The sequence below is a fragment of the Belonocnema kinseyi genome, chromosome 1, assembly GCF_010883055.1.
Source record: "Belonocnema kinseyi isolate 2016_QV_RU_SX_M_011 chromosome 1, B_treatae_v1, whole genome shotgun sequence".
Lineage (NCBI taxonomy): Eukaryota > Metazoa > Arthropoda > Insecta > Hymenoptera > Cynipidae > Belonocnema > Belonocnema kinseyi.
The window spans coordinates 93610188-93629805 of record NC_046657.1 but is presented as its reverse complement, the minus strand read 5'-3'; the positions used below and the strand labels follow the sequence as shown (position 1 = coordinate 93629805).

The window sequence follows — 19618 nt, the reverse complement described above, 5'->3', positions numbered from 1 at the left end:
AAAATTCAAAAAGTGAGCGCATTTTGAAAATTTTTGAGACCACTTTTTTCTGAATTTTAAAATTCTATGTACGGATATTTATAGTATTGAAAAGAACAAACAATTTATCCTAATGTCTTTTTTCAATAAAAAGAAAATTCTCAGAGTTATAGCGTTTTCAAAATTTTTTTAATCAACCGAAAATCAAAATTTGAAGTCGAAAAAGGCACGATATAAAAAAAAAGTCAAGAGAAGAAAAACATTTCTTTTTATAATCCGTACAAGATTATCATAACCAATTTTTGGATTTTCTTCAAATTTTGATTGCACAAAAAATAATGGAAAATAAAAAATTCCATTTTGTAGACAAACTATGTAGGATACAAAAAAAGATGAATTAACAAAAATGGTTATCCCAAAAAAGATCTACAATTTCGTTAAGAATCACTTCTTGATAGGACGCGAACTTTTTGTTTTATTCGAGAAAAATAACGTTGAAAAAAGTAAAATAAATAAAAGGTGTGGAAAAACGACGAAAGTTACGAGAAAAAAAATCCAACAAAACCTGTTTACAAATGTCTGTCGGAAATCGAGCGCGCAGCGCGAGTGTCACGATGAGACCGTGTACGTCAAAGCCTACAGAGCTTTGAGAAACTTAATCTTTGACTATACTTAATTAAGTAGACAATTCAGAATATGAAGACGCATGTAAATACTGCCATCTAAAAGAGATCTTTTTGATAAAGTTTTTTTTAAGCATTCCAAATGCAAAGAATAAGTATCCGAGCGCGAAGCGCGAGGTGTAATTATGTTCTAGTGCGAAGCGCGAGATGCAACCGTCGCGCGCCCTAGGCGCGCTCAAACTTGCGACCGAAGCGAGCCGCGCGCGAAGAGAATGTCCCCCCGAAGCGGGCGGATTTTTTTTAGATAAAAATAATCTTGTCTCGTCAAGGAGCGAGCATATGTCAGAGTATCATGAAATATACTATTTACATTGGAACGAAACTAAATAAAAAATCACGAGCTATTTTGTCACTTTTAAACTTCCTAAATTTTAAAAGAATTTGGAAATAGGACAAAGAAATTGTATTAGAATCCGAAAAAGGTATAATACCTGTGTTATATTAAAAAATACCATTCTTTAAAACAAAAATTTGAACCATATTTTGTACACGTGTCGTCTTAATTTCTTTGAAAAACGCTATAATTGAGTGGAAAATAATTCGTAGATTTCAGCATAGATTACGTGGACGGTTTCAAATGAATTCGGTCAACAAAATCAATTTACGAGTCTGATAAATACAACAAACATGCGTCACTATAGTCAGGGAATTTCGAATAATAGTATAATATACGAATCATTGTGATAAATATATTTTTATAGCGCACTGCTGACATAAAGTCTATACTGTCTTTAGATTAAATTCTTAATGCTGCATATACATTTTTTTCGTGTGACAATAGCGGTCTGGCGTCGCCAGGCCTCCGAAAAAATTATCCTGGTGGCGCCAGGGCCCGTCAGGCCTCGACTACCTAATTTTAAATATGGGTTGCATCGGGTTTCACTTTGCAATTTCGAAAACAACGTTTTTTCTGTGCTCCAATATAATTTTGAGTGTTTATGCCTAAATTTTACGTATATTATGACTTTAAATCAGGCAAATCAAAAGATTATGCAATATAGACTTAGCTACATGATGAAAATGAGATACAAATGATTTGCTACAGTTAATTATACGATTTAAACGATTTTGTGAAAAAATAAATTGTTCTTATTTCTAAAATCATCTGGCCAAAGTGGGTTGATCACCATATATTTTTTCACACTGTGAAGAAAGCTATTTTTCATGGAGTTACCAGAAAAAGTGTTCAGAATAGACTAGTCGATTTATTTAAAAATGTAAACAGAAAAATAACGAATTTAGTACTAAGTTTACGTTCCATAAGCGATGAAAAACAAGAATATGATTTTACAAGGTTTTTCAACAGGGATTCGAACGAAATTATGGGGCATTTTTGGATATTTACCAATTATTTCGATAAATTTAAAACAATTTGGCTAAAAACTCAGCTTAGTCTAAAAAACTATAGAAACCTAATGAGCCTACGTAGGCACAATGTCAAAATGATGTGTTAATTGTATTTTATATAAAAGAACGAAAAGGAACGTAACGAAACTTTGGGTACGTTACTTTTTGTTTCTTTACACATAAAACTTTGACGAAACACAAATTTGACAATGTGCCTCCGTAGCTGCATTATTTTTTAGTGACTTTTCATACTTCCCTGATTTTCAAGTGTTTGAACGCATATAATATGATACGAGGTTTCTAACATGAGTCCTAATTTTACTTAGCAATTACAATCGGTTGTTATGATTAAATACTTGCTATGCGGAAATTGCGCGACCCACTGTTTTGTACCGAGTATTAACCAACTGCCGCTTATAAGCAAATTATTTATATTAATGTATTTATGCAAATTTTAAACAATCGGTGCAATCGAAAGTTCCAGTTGAGGCCCTTAGAAATATTTATAATAAGCATACATAGTTTTAAAACTGCCTATTTATGTACAAATACATAGTAAAGTCAATGTATATATTGTTAGCATAAACTCAAAAACATTTTTTTCTTCATTTTCTTGTTTCCTACTTGATTCAGATGGTCCATGCGTTTGACGTAGTGTGTTCGCAAATATTTTATTCATCCCTAAAGTTTAAAACACATTGCTTTACTGGTTATTCAAATAATTGAAAATAGCCACTGTCCCCTACTCTATGTATTTTTTTTCTTCGACAAATATTTACAATTCTAATGTATTTTCACGTCAAACTTGCTTGACACTCCCGGAAGTGCTCTATATTTTTCGGACTTGGGCAGCATTGTTCACATAAATGAAAAGGTCTATATAACTCTGCATCTGAAGTTTGATAATTATTTAATTCCTTCTCACCTTTGTTTTGCGGTGGTGTTCTCCGCATCTCACAGGGGGCTCCACTGTCCTCTGTGACGGCAGATGCAGTGCCAGCTGAGCGTTGCTGATAAGGTTGATAATGTTGCTCCTGCTGATCGCTGGCTGGCGCTGCAGCGTTGATATCAGAAGGTGAACGAGGGCTCTCTGCAGTCGTGGTCGTCGCCGCTTCGTCCAGCGAACTTGCCCCAGTGATTTCTAATTCAACAAAAAGGAAGAATAAAAAAACTGTTCAATTGTTTGACTTTATAAATGAGTTCGCCACAGAAACTCTTAAGTAACATATCTGAGATCCCTCTTTATCTCATCAAATTTTGACCATAATCTTTATTATGCACATCAAAGCAAAACTGAGTGAGGTTAGATTGCCGGTAATTCCATCATCAACAATCAGATTGTACTTTCTTTTTAGACTTCACTTCAAATCTTCATCAAAGCTTAAAAGTTAGTTAGACTTAGAGAGAAAGTTAGAAAAATATATGGCACTCCTACTATACATTTATTTGATAAATACCTGCAGATTCGAGATAGGAAAAATAACGTTTAGGTTGAATTTTTATTTCTTTAATTTACTCATCAATTTTGACACTAATATTGATTTCAGTTACATCAAAATAAGCACAACGATATATACTATAATTTAATTCTATTAATCACTTAATAAATGATAAGAACATTGATTGTACGTCTTACAATACTTGAATTTTAATATATGAGAATTATCATTCCACGAGTATTTATTTATTTCTGTATAGTCAAATTGCTGTCACATTTAACAGTTGTCAAAAGGAAGGATATTTTTTATATCATTTTGGCAAAGATAATAAGAATCATAATAATAATATTTTGGATTTTCAAATAGAATTCTACATGGTAGATCAGCAGATAAGTTAATGGGATTCCCAACAAAACAAATTGAATCATGAGAGGAATCATTGGGATCTATCTGACCTCTAATTTTAAGAAAATCCGCGAATCCTTTTCAAGATTCTAAGTCTTGCAACACGGCGAGTTGAGTTCACGAGGGGAGTCGCTGAGAATTATGGGACAATTGGGTTAATTCACATAGTGCAGTCTTTCAACTCCTTGTGTTTATCTTGAACTGTGACTGAGAACCTCTTCCTGTCGATCAACGACGGGGGTTCGACTCTTCGAGTGTGGGCCTTTTTGTGCAAGTTTGCTAGCTAATTTCGATTATTTAAAACAGAGGTGGTGTCATCTGGCGGTTCGCCGGGGAAACACCGTACGCGAACGCGCTCGATGTGCTTGCGAACACAGCCCCTCGCGAACTGGAGGCCATGTTGCGTTGCTACGTCGTCGACTAGCTCCGCCCCCTCCCCCGCTACTCCAAAGAGGAACCCTCACTCTTCCACGCCGTGCAACATGCAATCACAAAACCCTCCCCAACCCTCCCTGATGTGCAGACTGCAGAATGCAGACCACAATACCACAATGACAATACTTCGGGAGCCTTATCGCTTTTCAAAATGAGCTATAGATTATCTGGAATTCACAGACACTAAAAATATCCAAAGCCCGATTGCCAACCTGACTTGGACACAAACTAGGGTAGATAAATTATTTCGAAAACAACATTACAATGAGTTTGGCACGACTCCGGGCAAAACACTCGCAATTTTTGGTTTCTACCTCCGTTTTTGAATTTTGTTTGAGTGAAGTTTTCCTATTCTTCCCTGCTGTAACCTATAATAATCTGTACAATATTGTCCATTTTTCTCTGTTCCGAATAACTCTCAAAAATGGAACGATATTTCTATAGATTTAATTAAAATGTATACAGACTTATTGGTTCTTTCTTTTTAAGTGGATGATACTAAATAGGCTTATTTGTAATGTTATGCTTATAAAACATTTATGTGTTGAAATGTTGTCACAGGCTTATACTGCCCAACATGTCGAAGGCATTTTTGGTTAGAGATGGATTTTTATTTGATTATTTTTGCACGGGGCTGTCCCGGTATATATCATCAGTCACGGACGCATTTTTATAATGTAATCAAGTGATCTGATGAGAGCAGTCTGCCCAGACATATTGGACAAAGCCTGGTTTTACCCCCCCCCCCATCATTGACGGACCGGATTGCAGTCAAGTACACGATGGGGGGACCTACAGCTAAGGTGGCTTCCGAACCACCAGAACCTCGGTAAAGGTACATTGAAAAATTTCCAGAAGTACCGGCTCGGGAATCGAACCCCGGACCTCTGACCTCTTACTATTATACTATTATACGAAGAGCTCAAAGGGATGTTCTGGACCAGGCAGACGTATAAAGAGGGACATCTAAACGTCTGTAATAATTGGTCACGCATAATTTACCAAATTGTCACAATTTATACACATTGGGGCAGGTATAGTACCACGAAAATAGAATACCAATTCACTGATTTTATAAAATCAAAACAAAATAAGAAGTGACTTTCGTCTAGTCTAGTTTGTACTTACAGGTCGCTACCGAAACGGAACGAAATAAAAAATTACTTTCTTTTTATTTCAATTTTAACTTCGCTTTTAAATGTAAAACTGAATTGAAAATGTAAAGAAAAGTAGTTTTAAAAAAACACATATATGAATAACATACATTTGTTCCGGAGGAAATTTTAAGTGAACATAAGAAAATATATTCTTTTTACGTCTGCTCGGTAATAACCCATTTTTTAAATATTACAAAAGTTTCTTATCATAAATTTCTACCTGAACTTAAACATAAATTAGTCTAGTCTAAACTTAAAATTGTGAGGCACGAACCTAAATACCAAACTGCTGCAGGCCTTAATCGGAATACTGAACTCTGAAGGACATTAAGAAGGCATGTCCTGATGAGAAGTAAAAATTGGCCCTAAATGTCCAACGGAAAAGTACATCAGTAACGAAAAGAGGGACAAGAAAGGCTATCTGACTGACAAGTAGCTTACTGGTGTGGTAAGAACGAGTCTGCCTGGAATAATTTACACACGCGAAAAGCGTTAGATTAAAGAGGATGTGCTATAGTAGCCGTTCCCGGTAGAATCGACCGGCCCAAGACAAGATTTTAGAAGGTCCTTTTCAAATCCAAAGGAGTTGATTTGGATGTCAGGTAGTCCTTCTTTTCGCCAATGGTCAACACACCATAGCCGATTCCGTCCCTTCACAACCGTTCCGTGTTCAGTGGGAACAACCCTGTTATGGATTTCCAATAGGAATAGAACAAGATATAAGCGTCACGCACCGAGTTTGTTTCTGGTTCGGTTCATTGAATCCTTTCAGGTTACCTATATTTGTTACATGAGTAATTTTATTTTAGCACTTTTTTTCTCTAAGTCAGAATTATTTTGTGATCGTACAAATATATGATTTTTGTTTTTAAATTGATTTATGTCCACCCTTAAAATTGATTTGAATGATCAAAAAATTGAAAATACTAAACATTTCAACAAAATGCGGTTATTTGTACCGAAAGTGCGATAATAGTCACGTACGGTAAGCCTCAATCATTTCAGAAATTGAAGTTCTGGTTCCAGACTTTCTTTTAAAACTACTTGCTTCTAATGATTTTGAAGTATTTTATACACAATAACAAAGTAACGAGCCCTGTCTGTAATAGGTACAATATAAATTTAAGAAAAAATCTTAAATTTGGATATAAAAATTCTTAAATTATTGTTTTAGAAAGTTTTATTCCGCATGTAAAACTGAGTACAAAAGTATCCTAAAAGAATTGGATACATTGAAATCTGTGTGTCTTATGGAGGTTAGTGCAAACAATAAAATGTATTTTTATGATAACCGCACAAAATGAGCTTACACCCAGAAAAAATTTCTTATTGAATTAAAAAAATATATATGTTTTTGACTAGGTACTTTTGATTGATGGCGTACATTTTTTGGCGTTCCATTCATGGCCACACTGGGTGTGTAGCCACCCATAACTTATTTCAGAGATAAAAACTGTTTAAAATACATATTTTTTAACTTGACAAGGGTGAAATAAAATCTCCAGAATTTCAGGAATACGGCTGTACAAGTTTGGTATTGATTTTTTAATCAGGCAAAAGGTGGTGCTCTGTGCACAATTTCGTCACAGTTTATCTGTTTACCTTAAATTTTAGTGAAGAATTCGAAATTATGAGAGAATAAAATTCATTTACACACAGAAAATATTAAAATGAACTTTTTTCCTTAGATAAACAAATAAACAATGCAAGTTTCTTAAAGAGTTGTAGAATCTGATTATTGAAAAAATATGCCCATGCAAAGAAAAACTAACTTTTTTTTCTTTTTGCTTTTTTTTAAATAAGGAATATTACAGTTTTAAATTTACTGGAATTATTTGCTTCATGAGGAAGCCAATTTATTTATAATTCATTATTGGGTTCAAAGAAAATGTATATTCATTTTTAAAAACGGTTATTTCATTTAAAGAAAGGTTAGGGTGAAATAAAAAATTATATTTCTTTAATAGAAAGAAATTTTTTATTTAAAGCAATCAAATAGTTCTTCAATTCAAAGAAATATTCGGATCGAAGGAACGAAATATTTCTTTAATTTCAAGAAATTTTCTTTAATTCTGCGAAACTTTTTTCTGGGTGTATTCTAACTTGCGGATTGACCGTAACATCTCTCTTTTCGAGCAGCGTAAGTGGAAGCACATATAATACTGGACATCGTATTTGAACAGAGATTGACAGAGGTGTTAGGATATGAGGCCCAACATTATTTATCAGACATCAAATATATAGTATATGCATGCGCAGTAGTGCGCGGTCACAAAGAGAGAGATACCCTGGTGTTTTTAAATGAGAAACACAAAATGGCGGAAACGTCATCCAAATAAAACTACCGTGCGTCTCTAACCCAAAAAAATACAGTGCATGCCACGGAGAAGAGCCATCTATATATTTCGGAAAATGTTTTCGGAACAACGAGTGGTTATTAAAGCGCTTTTGCATTCGACATTTCTTTATTGTTTATCACGTTTGGATAGTTTTTAAATGTTTTAAGTATTTAAAGAAAACAAAAATATCAAGCCCTTTTTTAAATAAGTGATGTCCGATTATTTGCTTTGCATATTTTAAATTATTGTTTAGGAAGTTTCATTCCACAATCAACTCTGAGTGAAAAAGAATAATAAAAGAATTGGATAAATTGAAAACTGTATGCTTTATGGAGGGGTTTGAGTAGCAGAAAAACGTATTTTCCTAATACTTATTACTTTTCAATAGACTTGAATGCGTTAAATATTTAATGAAAGAACAAAAGTATCGAGCCTTTTTTAAATAATTCAAATACAATTATATTTTTACAAAAAATATGCGTTTACGTAAAAAAACTGTAGGGTGGGAAATTATTATATTAAAAAAGTATTTTGCATAATTTTGTTTGAATCTCCTATTAGGCGTAATACTAAAAAACTAAGCTAATGCTTTCTGCAAAGAAACATTGGGTGGAACCAAGTTTAAGTTGAAGATGGTTGAGGCTCACATGCACGACTTCCCATTAAATATAAGCTTAACATTTTGTCAGTAGAAAAAGTAGTAAATCTTCAGAATGTCAGAAGCCCATCTGAGAATTCAAGAAATACAAGAAAATCAAAAAGCGGACCCCACAATGTTCAAAAATATTTTATTGATATATTTTGCAAAGAAGTTTTCTTGAACATTCAATAAGATTCCGAAGCTGATCAGGTTGATTGAGAACTGTTGAGCGAATTAAATTATGCAATAAGGAATGTGATAATATGCTTTGAAAGCTTAGGGGCTGGTTCTTTTCTACGTGAAAAAAGGGGTGTAGTGAGAATATAGTGGCTTATATAAAAATCAGTTCTTGAAAGGTTTCTAAGTTTATTAGAACATTTACGAAAGGAATTTTTCCGTTGTCTCATATTTTTCTAAACTTAACTATAGGTTTCAACACTATTATGATTTGTTTAAACTTCCCTTTTCACGACTTTCTATACTCCAAGTTAGGTTTTCGAAAAGTATAGTTTTTGATATATCTTCTTTTTTAATTTATATTTTTGATCAATATTATTAGTTTCTCAAAAATGTTTTAAAATCTTTTTAAATTTTACGCAGTTTTACATAGTTCCGTATATTGTTTATAAAATAAAAACTGAAGTTTCTTCAAAGAACTAGATTCTTATACTTCATTAATAACAACCAGTATTCGGTAAGTTACTTTTTTTGATGAAAGAGTTACAGTTCCGTTACTTTTAACTATAAATAGTTACAGTTACTAGATAAAGTAGATACAAGTTTCCTAAAACGTTACTTCTTCACTCACTTAATTTTTTAATTTAAAAGTAAAAACCACTAAGATGATAATTAGTAAAAACTTACTAGAAAAAGAATTAGGCATTGTAGAATTATCTACATTGTTCGGTAGAATCACCAGAATCACCTGTTTCGTTGGCTTTGTTGTCATCAGCAATTAAAAATTATTTTTTAAATTCAATTTCAAGTTAAAATCACAGCTCATTTATTTAATAATAAGTTAATATAAGTAATAATGAATAAAATGATTAATAAGTTACGAAAATGAAAAATACAAGTTGGAGCAAAAATCGTAAATAAGTTCAAAGTTACTTTTCAAAATAGTAACTAAGTTACCCTAAAAGTTAGAAATAGCGTAACTTTTCAATAACTTAGTTACTTGTAACAAGTTACTACCCAACAGTGCTAACAACAATGCTGTTCCTGAAAACGAAGTTATGCAATTTCGTGTCTCCACGGTCGTGCGCATACATATATTTATATAGTACATTCTCGGTCTTAGTCCTTAGAATATATTATCTCCTCCAATATTGCTTCTAGAAAAGGAAATCGGATTACCGCAACGTCAATTTCAGGGTAGATACAGAATTTCGATTTCAAAATTTCAGTCCTTTTCCATGAATTTTTAAACACATTTTTTACCAATTAAAAATAGCGACTTTTATAAGAAGAAACTATAATTAAAAAACAATAATCACATAAAATGAAACTACTTAACTTTCTTAGTGACTAAGTTTGTTTAACTTTTTAAATTACATTCGATTTTAAAATATTAAATAGAAAGTTAATTGTTTTTCACTAGAACTTTCTAATGTCACTAAAATTACATGCAACTGTATATTATTCTCTAAAAATCAAACTTTATTGCTCCCTGAAACGAAACAAAACTGTAAAATGAGATTTGCTTTGTCTTATGCAGACGACAACGAAACGAAACACAATTTTGGTGACTTGAAATGATTTAATTTTAAAAACTTCTAACTTAAAATTGAATAAATGAATTTCTTATTTCTCAATATTAATTGAATACAATAGCAAACATTTATAAAATAAAGGAAAATTACATCAAATTCATCTTCGAATTGTTAACCTATTATTATTTTTAATAAATTAAAAAATCAAGTTTTCGCTGCATGGTTTGATGTTTTCAATAATTTAATTTAAAGCTAGATAATATGATACTGCAGAAATATATTTTTAGCGAAAAAGTATTTATTAAAATACTAAATATTAATGAGAAGGATGCCTGAAGCATTTGAAAAGTACCTCAAATATATTTCGAGACAAGTATTTAAAAAATATGAACAAATCCTCGAGCACGTTTTTTATTTAGAATTCCTTAGAGACAGCTGCAAAACACTAGAATACACTTTTGTACTTAAAGACGAGATGAGCAAATAAAATTCATCACACAGAAATTCTATCAAAGTGAGATGAGACATGGTCGAATCATTGATGAATATTTTATGCCCTACGAATAAATTACATTTTCGATCAAGTTGGCTGAAAAAACACTCGGTTACCAATCTCCATTCAACAGAAACAAATATCAAGAAAGAAAAATCCGAACTAAGAAGAACTTGACGATTTTACCAATTAAAAACGAAAAACAGTCTCTATGGATACATAGGAAATAACTTTTAAAGTAGAACAGTTGCGAAAAAACAATTGAACGGATATATGTCCTTGGGTTTATTTACAGACGGTTAGTTTGGATGTGCGGAAATTCGAATTCATGTGCTAGCGATAATAGTAGGTCGATAACGAGGTTCTTGTTAGATAAATTTCTAGATAAAATCATAAAATCATGAAATAGATTTGGACACTCATTTAAAACGTGAAAGTAAAAATAAATCGGGACTTATTCTTGAATTACATTAGCTTTCAATTACATCGTTCTGGCGTAAAGTAGTGACTCATCACCCGTGATTTATTTCTGAAATATACTTCCCATACATTTTACTAACGCGGCTAAATAAAATTTCCCATTGAATATTAAAGTCCAATTATTTAGATCTAAACATTTCCAAACAATAACAATTTGTTAACTTCGAAGTTATATGCACTTTAATACTTTATATAAATTAGCCAAGCTTGTAATTTACACATATCTACCTCAAATATATTCTTCAGAATGGGATCTTCTTAAAAAGTGCGAAAAATTTGCCTAAAATCAATTTGTTTTTGCCTATATCAAGAACGAGGTACAGCGAGTGCTATTAAATAACAACACGACTCGAAGATCTAAATATAAGCTGAAGCCCCGAGACTGCATATCCGCCCGAGTCATTGTTCACTTTTTATTCATGCGAAATAAAGTACTTAGCGAGTACCATCCTGTCTACAAACACAGTTATAATGCGATATGGTCCTTCTAAATGGGTGGCTACTGTAATATTGAATGGAGACTGATAATAGTAATTAACATAGTAGATAGGTCAGAGTCTCTAATGAAAAGAAATTAATTCACAATGATAGGAGATAAACTGGTCTTTCCTCATTTTTATGATATTGATTCTTCTGGCAGAATCCAGAAAAAAATGAAATATTTGAGGCTTTTCAAATAAAATAGAACATTTTTAGATTCAATATTTTTTCCCAGAAGAGAAAGGGGGGGTGGATAAAGGAGTATAGTGATGATGGAGAGGGTTATGATCTCTGACGTCAATAAGGGAAAGGAGTAGACATTGCCAGGAGGGGGTGAAGAGAGGGCATGAGAGAGGGATGTAGGGTAGACTGCAAAGGGGAGGGATTAGAGGAAAGGAAATTAAGGATGTGATGGGTAGGAGCGGTAGGAAACAATAGTGGGTGTACTGTTTTGGGTGGAGGGGCACATATGAAGGGAAGGGGGTGAGGAGAGGGGCCGATAAGGACAAAAGGATGATTAGGGGAGAGAAGAGGCTGATAGGACAGGGCCGACGGGATAGGTGTTTAGGAGTGGGAAAGGTGCAAATAAGAACGGAATGGGACTTAAAAACTAGCTGTGAATTTGATTTCGAGTGTTTCCACTTTGTTTGTATTTATAATTATATGGTGCCCATTTCACGAGCACTTTGCTTCCCGTTATCAAATGTGTTTGCTTCCTCATAAAGGAAGCATTAGTGGTTTTTTAAATAATAGAAAAACTAAAGTTTTCATTTTAATCAATTTAGAACTAGAAATTTAAAAAAATTATAAAACAATACAAACAATTTTAAAAATACAATGACAAATCAAATTTTGAATTTCAAATAGTAATTTTTCAAGCTGGGAAGGGGAAGGAAAAAGTTATGTCGCACCCTATCCCTTTCCCAGCTTTATGATTTTTTTGTTCACAAAAATTGTCAGAATTATTCTATTTGGTAATTTGTGATCAACAAGTCTTTTCTATTCATATATCAACTTTGAATTATGCCGATGAAAAAGTTTTTCCGTTTAAAACAGATGTTTCAAATATTGTAAGTCAGCATAACTCCCTTACTCTTCAGTGAAGTGTATTAATGTTATAGGTCAATCGATTTTCCTCGAATTAAGGAATCTTTTCCGTTCTTGCATAAATTTCGAATTATTTTAGTGAAAAAAGATTCACTATTAAAAAACATTTTTTTATTATCATGCATTACAATAGCTTCCTTACTCTCCAATAAAATGTGCTGATATTATAGGTCAATCGATTCGTCTGGAATCAGCACATTTGTTCTATTCTTGCATCAACTTTGAATGATCAAAATGAGACAATTTTTACTATAAAAATCGACATTCAATATAATATAAATAACATTAACTTTCTTACTCTTTAATCAAATTTATTAATATTATAGGCCAATCGATTCTTCTCGAACCAAGAAATCTATTATACTTTCGCATCAACTTTCAATGATGTCGATGAACAAAGTTTTATTACAAAAAACCGATTTTAAAAATATTATAACGTGCTAAAAATAATTGAAATATATATTTTTGGAAATCCTTCGGTCAGTTTCAAGATATTAGCGGTGAAAATAAGTCCTCAAAATTCCATTAATTTATCTGCCACCATTTTCAAGTTATCCTGTTCACAAAAATTGTGACATCCAAACACACACACACACACACACACACTTACAAACATTTGCTTATAACATTGTATTAGACATTGTTAAATTAATGAACCTTAATTAAATTAATTAAATATTTTTCGCAAATGTTAACATCATAAAGCCTACTCTATATGTCTATGAGGAAGCAAAAAGTATAAAAAATCGTCTTCCTAAAGAAAAAAAGTATCCTCAAAAATAAAAAAAATAAACTATTAAAAAGAAAAGCTTCTTAAATCAGTCAAAAATTTGTTTTAAGCCCATGTGAGTCTGCTTAATTTTCCAAATTTTCAACTCGATATCGCGTTTCGTGTGAACATAAGTTGGATTCGAAAAAAATGTGAAACATTTGTTTGAGGTTACACTCACATGGGCTTAAATAAAAAAAGTAGTGTTAAAAAGACTTGCAACTAAAACAATATATTTAAAAGGAAAATTTCATGAAGATAAAGATATAAAATTGAAGTTTGAACTGTTATGAAATTTCGTTTTTTCCATTATAAACTGTGAAGTACAAAGTTAATGTGATGTAAAAAAAATTGTAAACCTTGGAAATATGAGAAAAAAGATCGATCCATGAAATTAGCCATTATTATTAAACGTTTTTACAACCGTCATTTCAGTTACAAATCTATTAAATTTTTGGATATTTTTTAAACTACCAAAACAGCAGATGTTTCTATGGACAGGTGCATTGAACAAGATTGCAGTGAAGATAAAAATGAATGCTATAATAGATCCGGCAAGGCCAGCAAGTTTACGTGAAACTATAAAAGTGCAAACCCATTGTTTTTAGTTTTTAATTAAAACATTTTTTTTATTTTAAAATCAACTTCTTACAGAAATTTATATTTTCATATCGTTCGACTCGCCTCAAAAATCTGCATCTTATGGCGTTAATAAAAATTGACATTATTTATAATAATTGAATGCAAAGAGGACGTAAGTCAGTGAAACTTGAAGTGACGTAGCTTTGATATACCGTGAAAAATGGCGTATAATTTGCTCTCAAAAATTCGTATTTCGAGAAGAGCGTGTCTTTTCTTATTCTGTATGAGTCACGCTACAACAAATATGCATAGAATTTTTTATATATTTTTCATTGTACACCCTTTTATTGGAGTATGACTAGTACAGTTTGGATTTTCTCAAAAATGAAACACGGCTTTTTGAAAAATTGCATACAAAGCCGCGGCTTACAAAAAACAGTTTATTTTAAATATTTGCGTTCGAACTGCAATTGAGTAAATGAGGTATTTAACCTGTCGAACATTCAAAAGTATTAATAAAAATATATAATAATAAAAAAGAATTACAATTCAGGACCTAAACATGAATAAATTCCCCACAAATGTATCACTGAAGAATAATTTACTTGCAACATTCAATACGAAAAATTTGGCTTGAAGCAAAAATTTCTAAATGTTTTGAGTTCTTTGAATTGTAAGGTTACATTTTATTTTGAGAAATAGAACGCCCGACTTTTCTCTTCAAATAATTTTAAGTGTTTTAACGATTATCATGACGCCTTAAAAGTTTTTATTTTTTTATTTTTCTCTAGCGATAGTTTGGCTAACGATTTAAGAGTTTAAGTTTTAGCAAATCTCTTGTCTACTGCTCTATAGTCAAACAGTAATTAAAGCGAGTGAAGTTTTCAGCCAGAGCTGGAAGGCGGGAAAAAGCACCTCAGGGCGCCGCCCGCGTGCTTAAAGCTGATGGATTATTGAGATCTCCGACAAACTCGCGTGTTACATATTGCACCGTTTTAATCTCAGATAGACGGTTCTGGTAGCCAGATTTACTATTCAAGCTCTTAGATTACAACTTGCTCGTGAATTGAGTGTCAAGTAAATCCCACATTTTGGCCTAGGAATTGCAATTTTCAAACGATTTTCAGAGAGCTAAAGAATTGGAGCTTATAAAGTGGTAAGCATTCAAGCTTAAACTACGGGGTTCAATTTTCAAAGCGATATCTGATTTTAAGAGTTCGAATTACAAGGCGTTTTTAGGCGCTCAAATATCCAAGCAGATTTCAAAGCATTCAAAACATAAAGCATTAAAATTTCTTAACCCTTAATAACCCAAATTTTTGTTAATTAAAGCTTATTTATAAAGTGCTAAAATTTTAAATTCCAAAGCTTTCTTTTTCTAAGCAATGTTTGATCAATAGTCGTGCCAAAAAGCAGATATTATGTTTTTAGACAGATTTTGAATTTTGAATTAAACTTAAAATGATTAAATTCTAAAGGGTTTTCATTTCAAATCCATCGTTAATTAAAGCTCCCTACAAAAGTCACCAATCGCCAGGTCCGTGCGTTTAGAAACGACCGCCTTAGAAAGGTAAATAATTGGTCGCCTACTTTGTTTTGAATTTAAAGCATAATTCACTAGTGAGTTATTGTTTATTTTCTGTCAAAACTTTTTATGCAAAAGAACAAAATTCTTATAATTAAAGTTAAAGATATATGTTTGCATTCACATATTTTACAAGGTTGCAAATTTAAAGATGCTTGTCCTTATTTTAGTTGAGCTTCTTTAAAAATCCCATTGCCTCTAATTGCAAATCATATTCATTATAATTAATATTGGGAACTTCATTTACTAATTTTCCTATTTCATTATTTCTAAAAGAACCTATTTAAGATTTATTACAGTTTTCATTGAAGTTTCAAAACACATGATTGTAAAGATTGTATGGAAACGCCCCAGACTTAACGTTTGGGTTTTAAATGTAAAATACAAATTTGAATACGAAGGATAGACGATATGGATTACGTAAAGTCAGTCGCATGGCAATAGACGATCGATGAAGAATTTGGCGCCGACAACAATATTGTTATGATGCATGAACTCTACAACTATAACTTGATAAGATTACTGCAATCTTTTCAACATTTTCAATTTCATTTGACCACATTTCCTTTCCTTATCTCAGAAATTTGTTTAAGTATATTACAATATTGGAAACCATTAAAATAGTTTACAGAACAAAAATCTCGGTAACACATTTTACGAACATAGTTTCAAGGTTTAAATTGTTAAAAGCACAACAGGTGTATTTTAAAGGACAAGAATAAAATTTATATTTCATCATTACTATATTAAATTAAATTTTAATTAAAAACCTTATAGTCTGAAGATGCCTCACGCTTAAAGTACTCAAACCAGAAAGGTCTCAAAGTTTAAGGTGTTGCAATTATTTATATCGTGAACTTTAAAACTTTATAGAAACATTCATTTACAATTTTTTTTCAACTGCAAATGCAAGAAAATTGATGATCTAATAAGTTTGACAGAATTTTAATGATAATAAAAGTAATTTTTATAACTGTTTCTGAAAGAATAATAAAAATGATGAAAGATGATTCAACCCCAGGAAAGCTTTTGGACATTACATTGTTTTTCGAGTGATTAAAAAATCACCTTATATCATCAAAACTCTATACATTCATTTCTGAATGAGTTTAGGAAGTTTAATCTGAACCCATATTTCAATCGTCTCAGTTCGTGAATTCAATCCGAATGAATCCAAAGTAATCCAAAACAGCCAATTCATATGGATTGTAAGAAAAAAAAATTAAAACCCATTTTTCACGGCCAATGAAATTAGAAAATTCGAATTCTAAAGCTAAAAATTTTTTCAACTCAAGTTATAAAAACAGAGCTGCAAATAATTTTAAGCAATAAGGCTAGAAATACAAAAAATGTTACGATTACATTTTTCTTAGAAACTGAACACTTTTTAAATTAAAAGTTGAATTATTTTCAGTTTAAATACTTTTAAAATCTTTAAAAAGCTTTCAAATTTTATTTCAAAATCTTGAACCATTTTCATGTTGTTTTACATTTATTCAGATTTTAAATAATTATCGAAAATTTTCAGAACTAATAAAAATCTTTTAAAATGATACGAATTCTTCCTAATTCTTTTTCTTAAATACTGCAAAATAAAAAATATTTCCCTAAAATCTTCCAGATAGTCATTTGGAATTTTCCTACAAATCTTAAGAAAACGTTTTTTGTTCTTTTTGTAGCTTTTAATAATTTTTAAAAAGCTTCTACATTTTTGTTTTAAATCTGCAAACATTTAAGTTTTGTTTAAAATTAGGCCGTGGGCTATTTGCATCAAAAATCGGTAGGAATAACCAGATTTTGACGTTATACGTAGGCACTTCGTTTAAATTACTTATAATAATTTCAAACTTTAAATTAATTGTGAATCTTTTCAGACCTTCTAACGATATCTTCAATTTACTCGAATTTTTAAAAGGAATTAATAGGTGTTTTATATTTATTATTCGTAAGAATTCAACAATTTTACTTGTACATTAAATTTTTTCAAATAAAACAATTGAAATTGTAACGATCAAAGTTTAGTTTTGAAGATTTAATTTATAAATACTGATATAACATGAACAATCAAATAAATGTCTAAATATTAAGCAATTGTTATTTTTCCTATTTACAAGATTTCAAATATTAGACTTACATAATATTTTTAATTGGTTAGAAAGTTTCAATCGAGCGTTTACATTTGTTTAATTACTAAGACTTTCCAATTGAAAAAGTTTAATTTTTTAAGTTAAAATCTAGAAATCCTTAAATTTTGAACTTATATCGAATTCTCTTGTAAAAACAATCATTATTCACTTGTTAATCATTAATGTATAGTTCATTAAAAAAAAATATTATAAATTATATTCACATTTATCAACTAAAAAGGTTTCTTTTATTCAAAATTTTTTAATCCAAACGCTACTAATTTTTTATTTTGGAAGTCTTTACAAATGCATTTTAAAATTCTTGAAATGAAAAATGTACGTTTAAAAGTAAAATCCCAAATTGAACATGTATAAACGAAAGATTTTCGAGTTACGCATTGTGAACATCCCCGGTCATTTTCCGGTCCAGCGGCCACCCTGAACTCGGCACTCTGGAATTTTCCCCGCTCACAAATTTAAAAAAATGGTTTAACTGCTAAAACTTCCAATCAGAAATAGTTCAATTTACAACTATTTGAACATTTAAGTTAAAGTTGCGTATTCTTAAAGCCTTTCAAAATATATGAAGATATACCGCAGTTATTCACTTGGAACAATTATACATCTATATTTGTTTAAAGAATGCGGTTTTTCGATTTGAAAAATTCAACGTTGTAAATCTGTGCTTTAAAATTGTTCACTTTTGAAGAGTTAAGGATCACAATATTAATAAGGTAGAAATTGTCCAATTTTAAAGACTGTACTTTTAATTTTTAATTTTGAAAATAAACCATTCAAAAAGAAGAAAGAAGCGAGTTAAAAATTAAAAATTACAGACAATTTTCGAAGTCACTAGGTTTAACAATTTGAAATGCTTAAAATTTCATGTGATATTAAGTGAAATTTAAAGCGATTATATAGGTTTCTCTACTAAAAATTAGAACAATTCTACGTTTCTGGATTCAGTAGCGATGTGGCATCTCTGCCATTAAAAAAAAATTCTAATGTAGTTTATTCTGTTAGAGATTTCGATAATAAATTTTAACATTCTACAAAAACTGCATCAACTGCGGCCCTGTCTCGAGTATTGATCTTCACGAGAGTAGTCTGTCGCCCCTCCCAAATCCACCTCCAGGATACCCTATTTGACCCTAGTGCCTGATAGCCTGACAGGATGTCAGGCACCTGTGGACAGACGTCTATACTTCCAAAAGTATCTGAAAGCACTGCACGTCCTTTCAAGTACCAATAACCATCGACACAGGCTTTTGCAATGGCATTTCCTCGTAAGAAAAAACAAACAGCAGAAGAAAAAAAGTTTTAGGAGAGGGGAGAGAGACGAAGCCTAGACTTAAAAGTCAAGATAAAAAGCTTATTCAACAGAACATGTCTTCAGCTCTTCACCGGCGATTGTGACGAATTTAGATCGTATCGATAATGCTGGTTTCTGGAATACCGACGGTCGCGAAGTAACCAAGTTGGTTCGGATCGGGATATATTGAAACCTCCAGCTCGAGTTCGACGAAAGGTAACAAAGAGTAGCGTCTCTGTGTTTCGATACTGCACCGCATTTCATTAACAATTTAAAATTCAAAGAGAAAGGATTCATGGTTTCCAGATACTTTCAGAAAAAATTCAAATTCTCATACTTAATGATAAGGAATTAATGTAGTCGAGGCCTAGCGCCGCCAGGCCCCTTATTTTAGAGGCCTGGAAGTGCCACACCACTTATTTGTCGCACAGAAAATGTTTCTAACTAGAAACATTTTCTGTTCTTTCAATACTAACTAGTATTGAAAGAGTCATTTGCACAATATTAAGAATTTAATTTTTGAAGACATAATGAAAGCCAACTTTATG

At 31.5% G+C, this 19618-nt stretch overlaps 1 protein-coding gene across 1 annotated transcript in view; it reads right to left on the bottom strand.

Moving 5' to 3' along the window:
- LOC117175997 (ankyrin repeat domain-containing protein 11) overlaps positions 1-19618 on the bottom strand; it is a 66230-nt gene that overhangs the window by 30398 nt on the left and 16214 nt on the right. The window contains exon 3 of the mRNA XM_033365935.1: positions 2935-3150. Within this exon, the coding sequence (XP_033221826.1) occupies positions 2935-3150 (216 nt within the window). The remainder of the gene's footprint in view (positions 1-2934; positions 3151-19618) is intronic.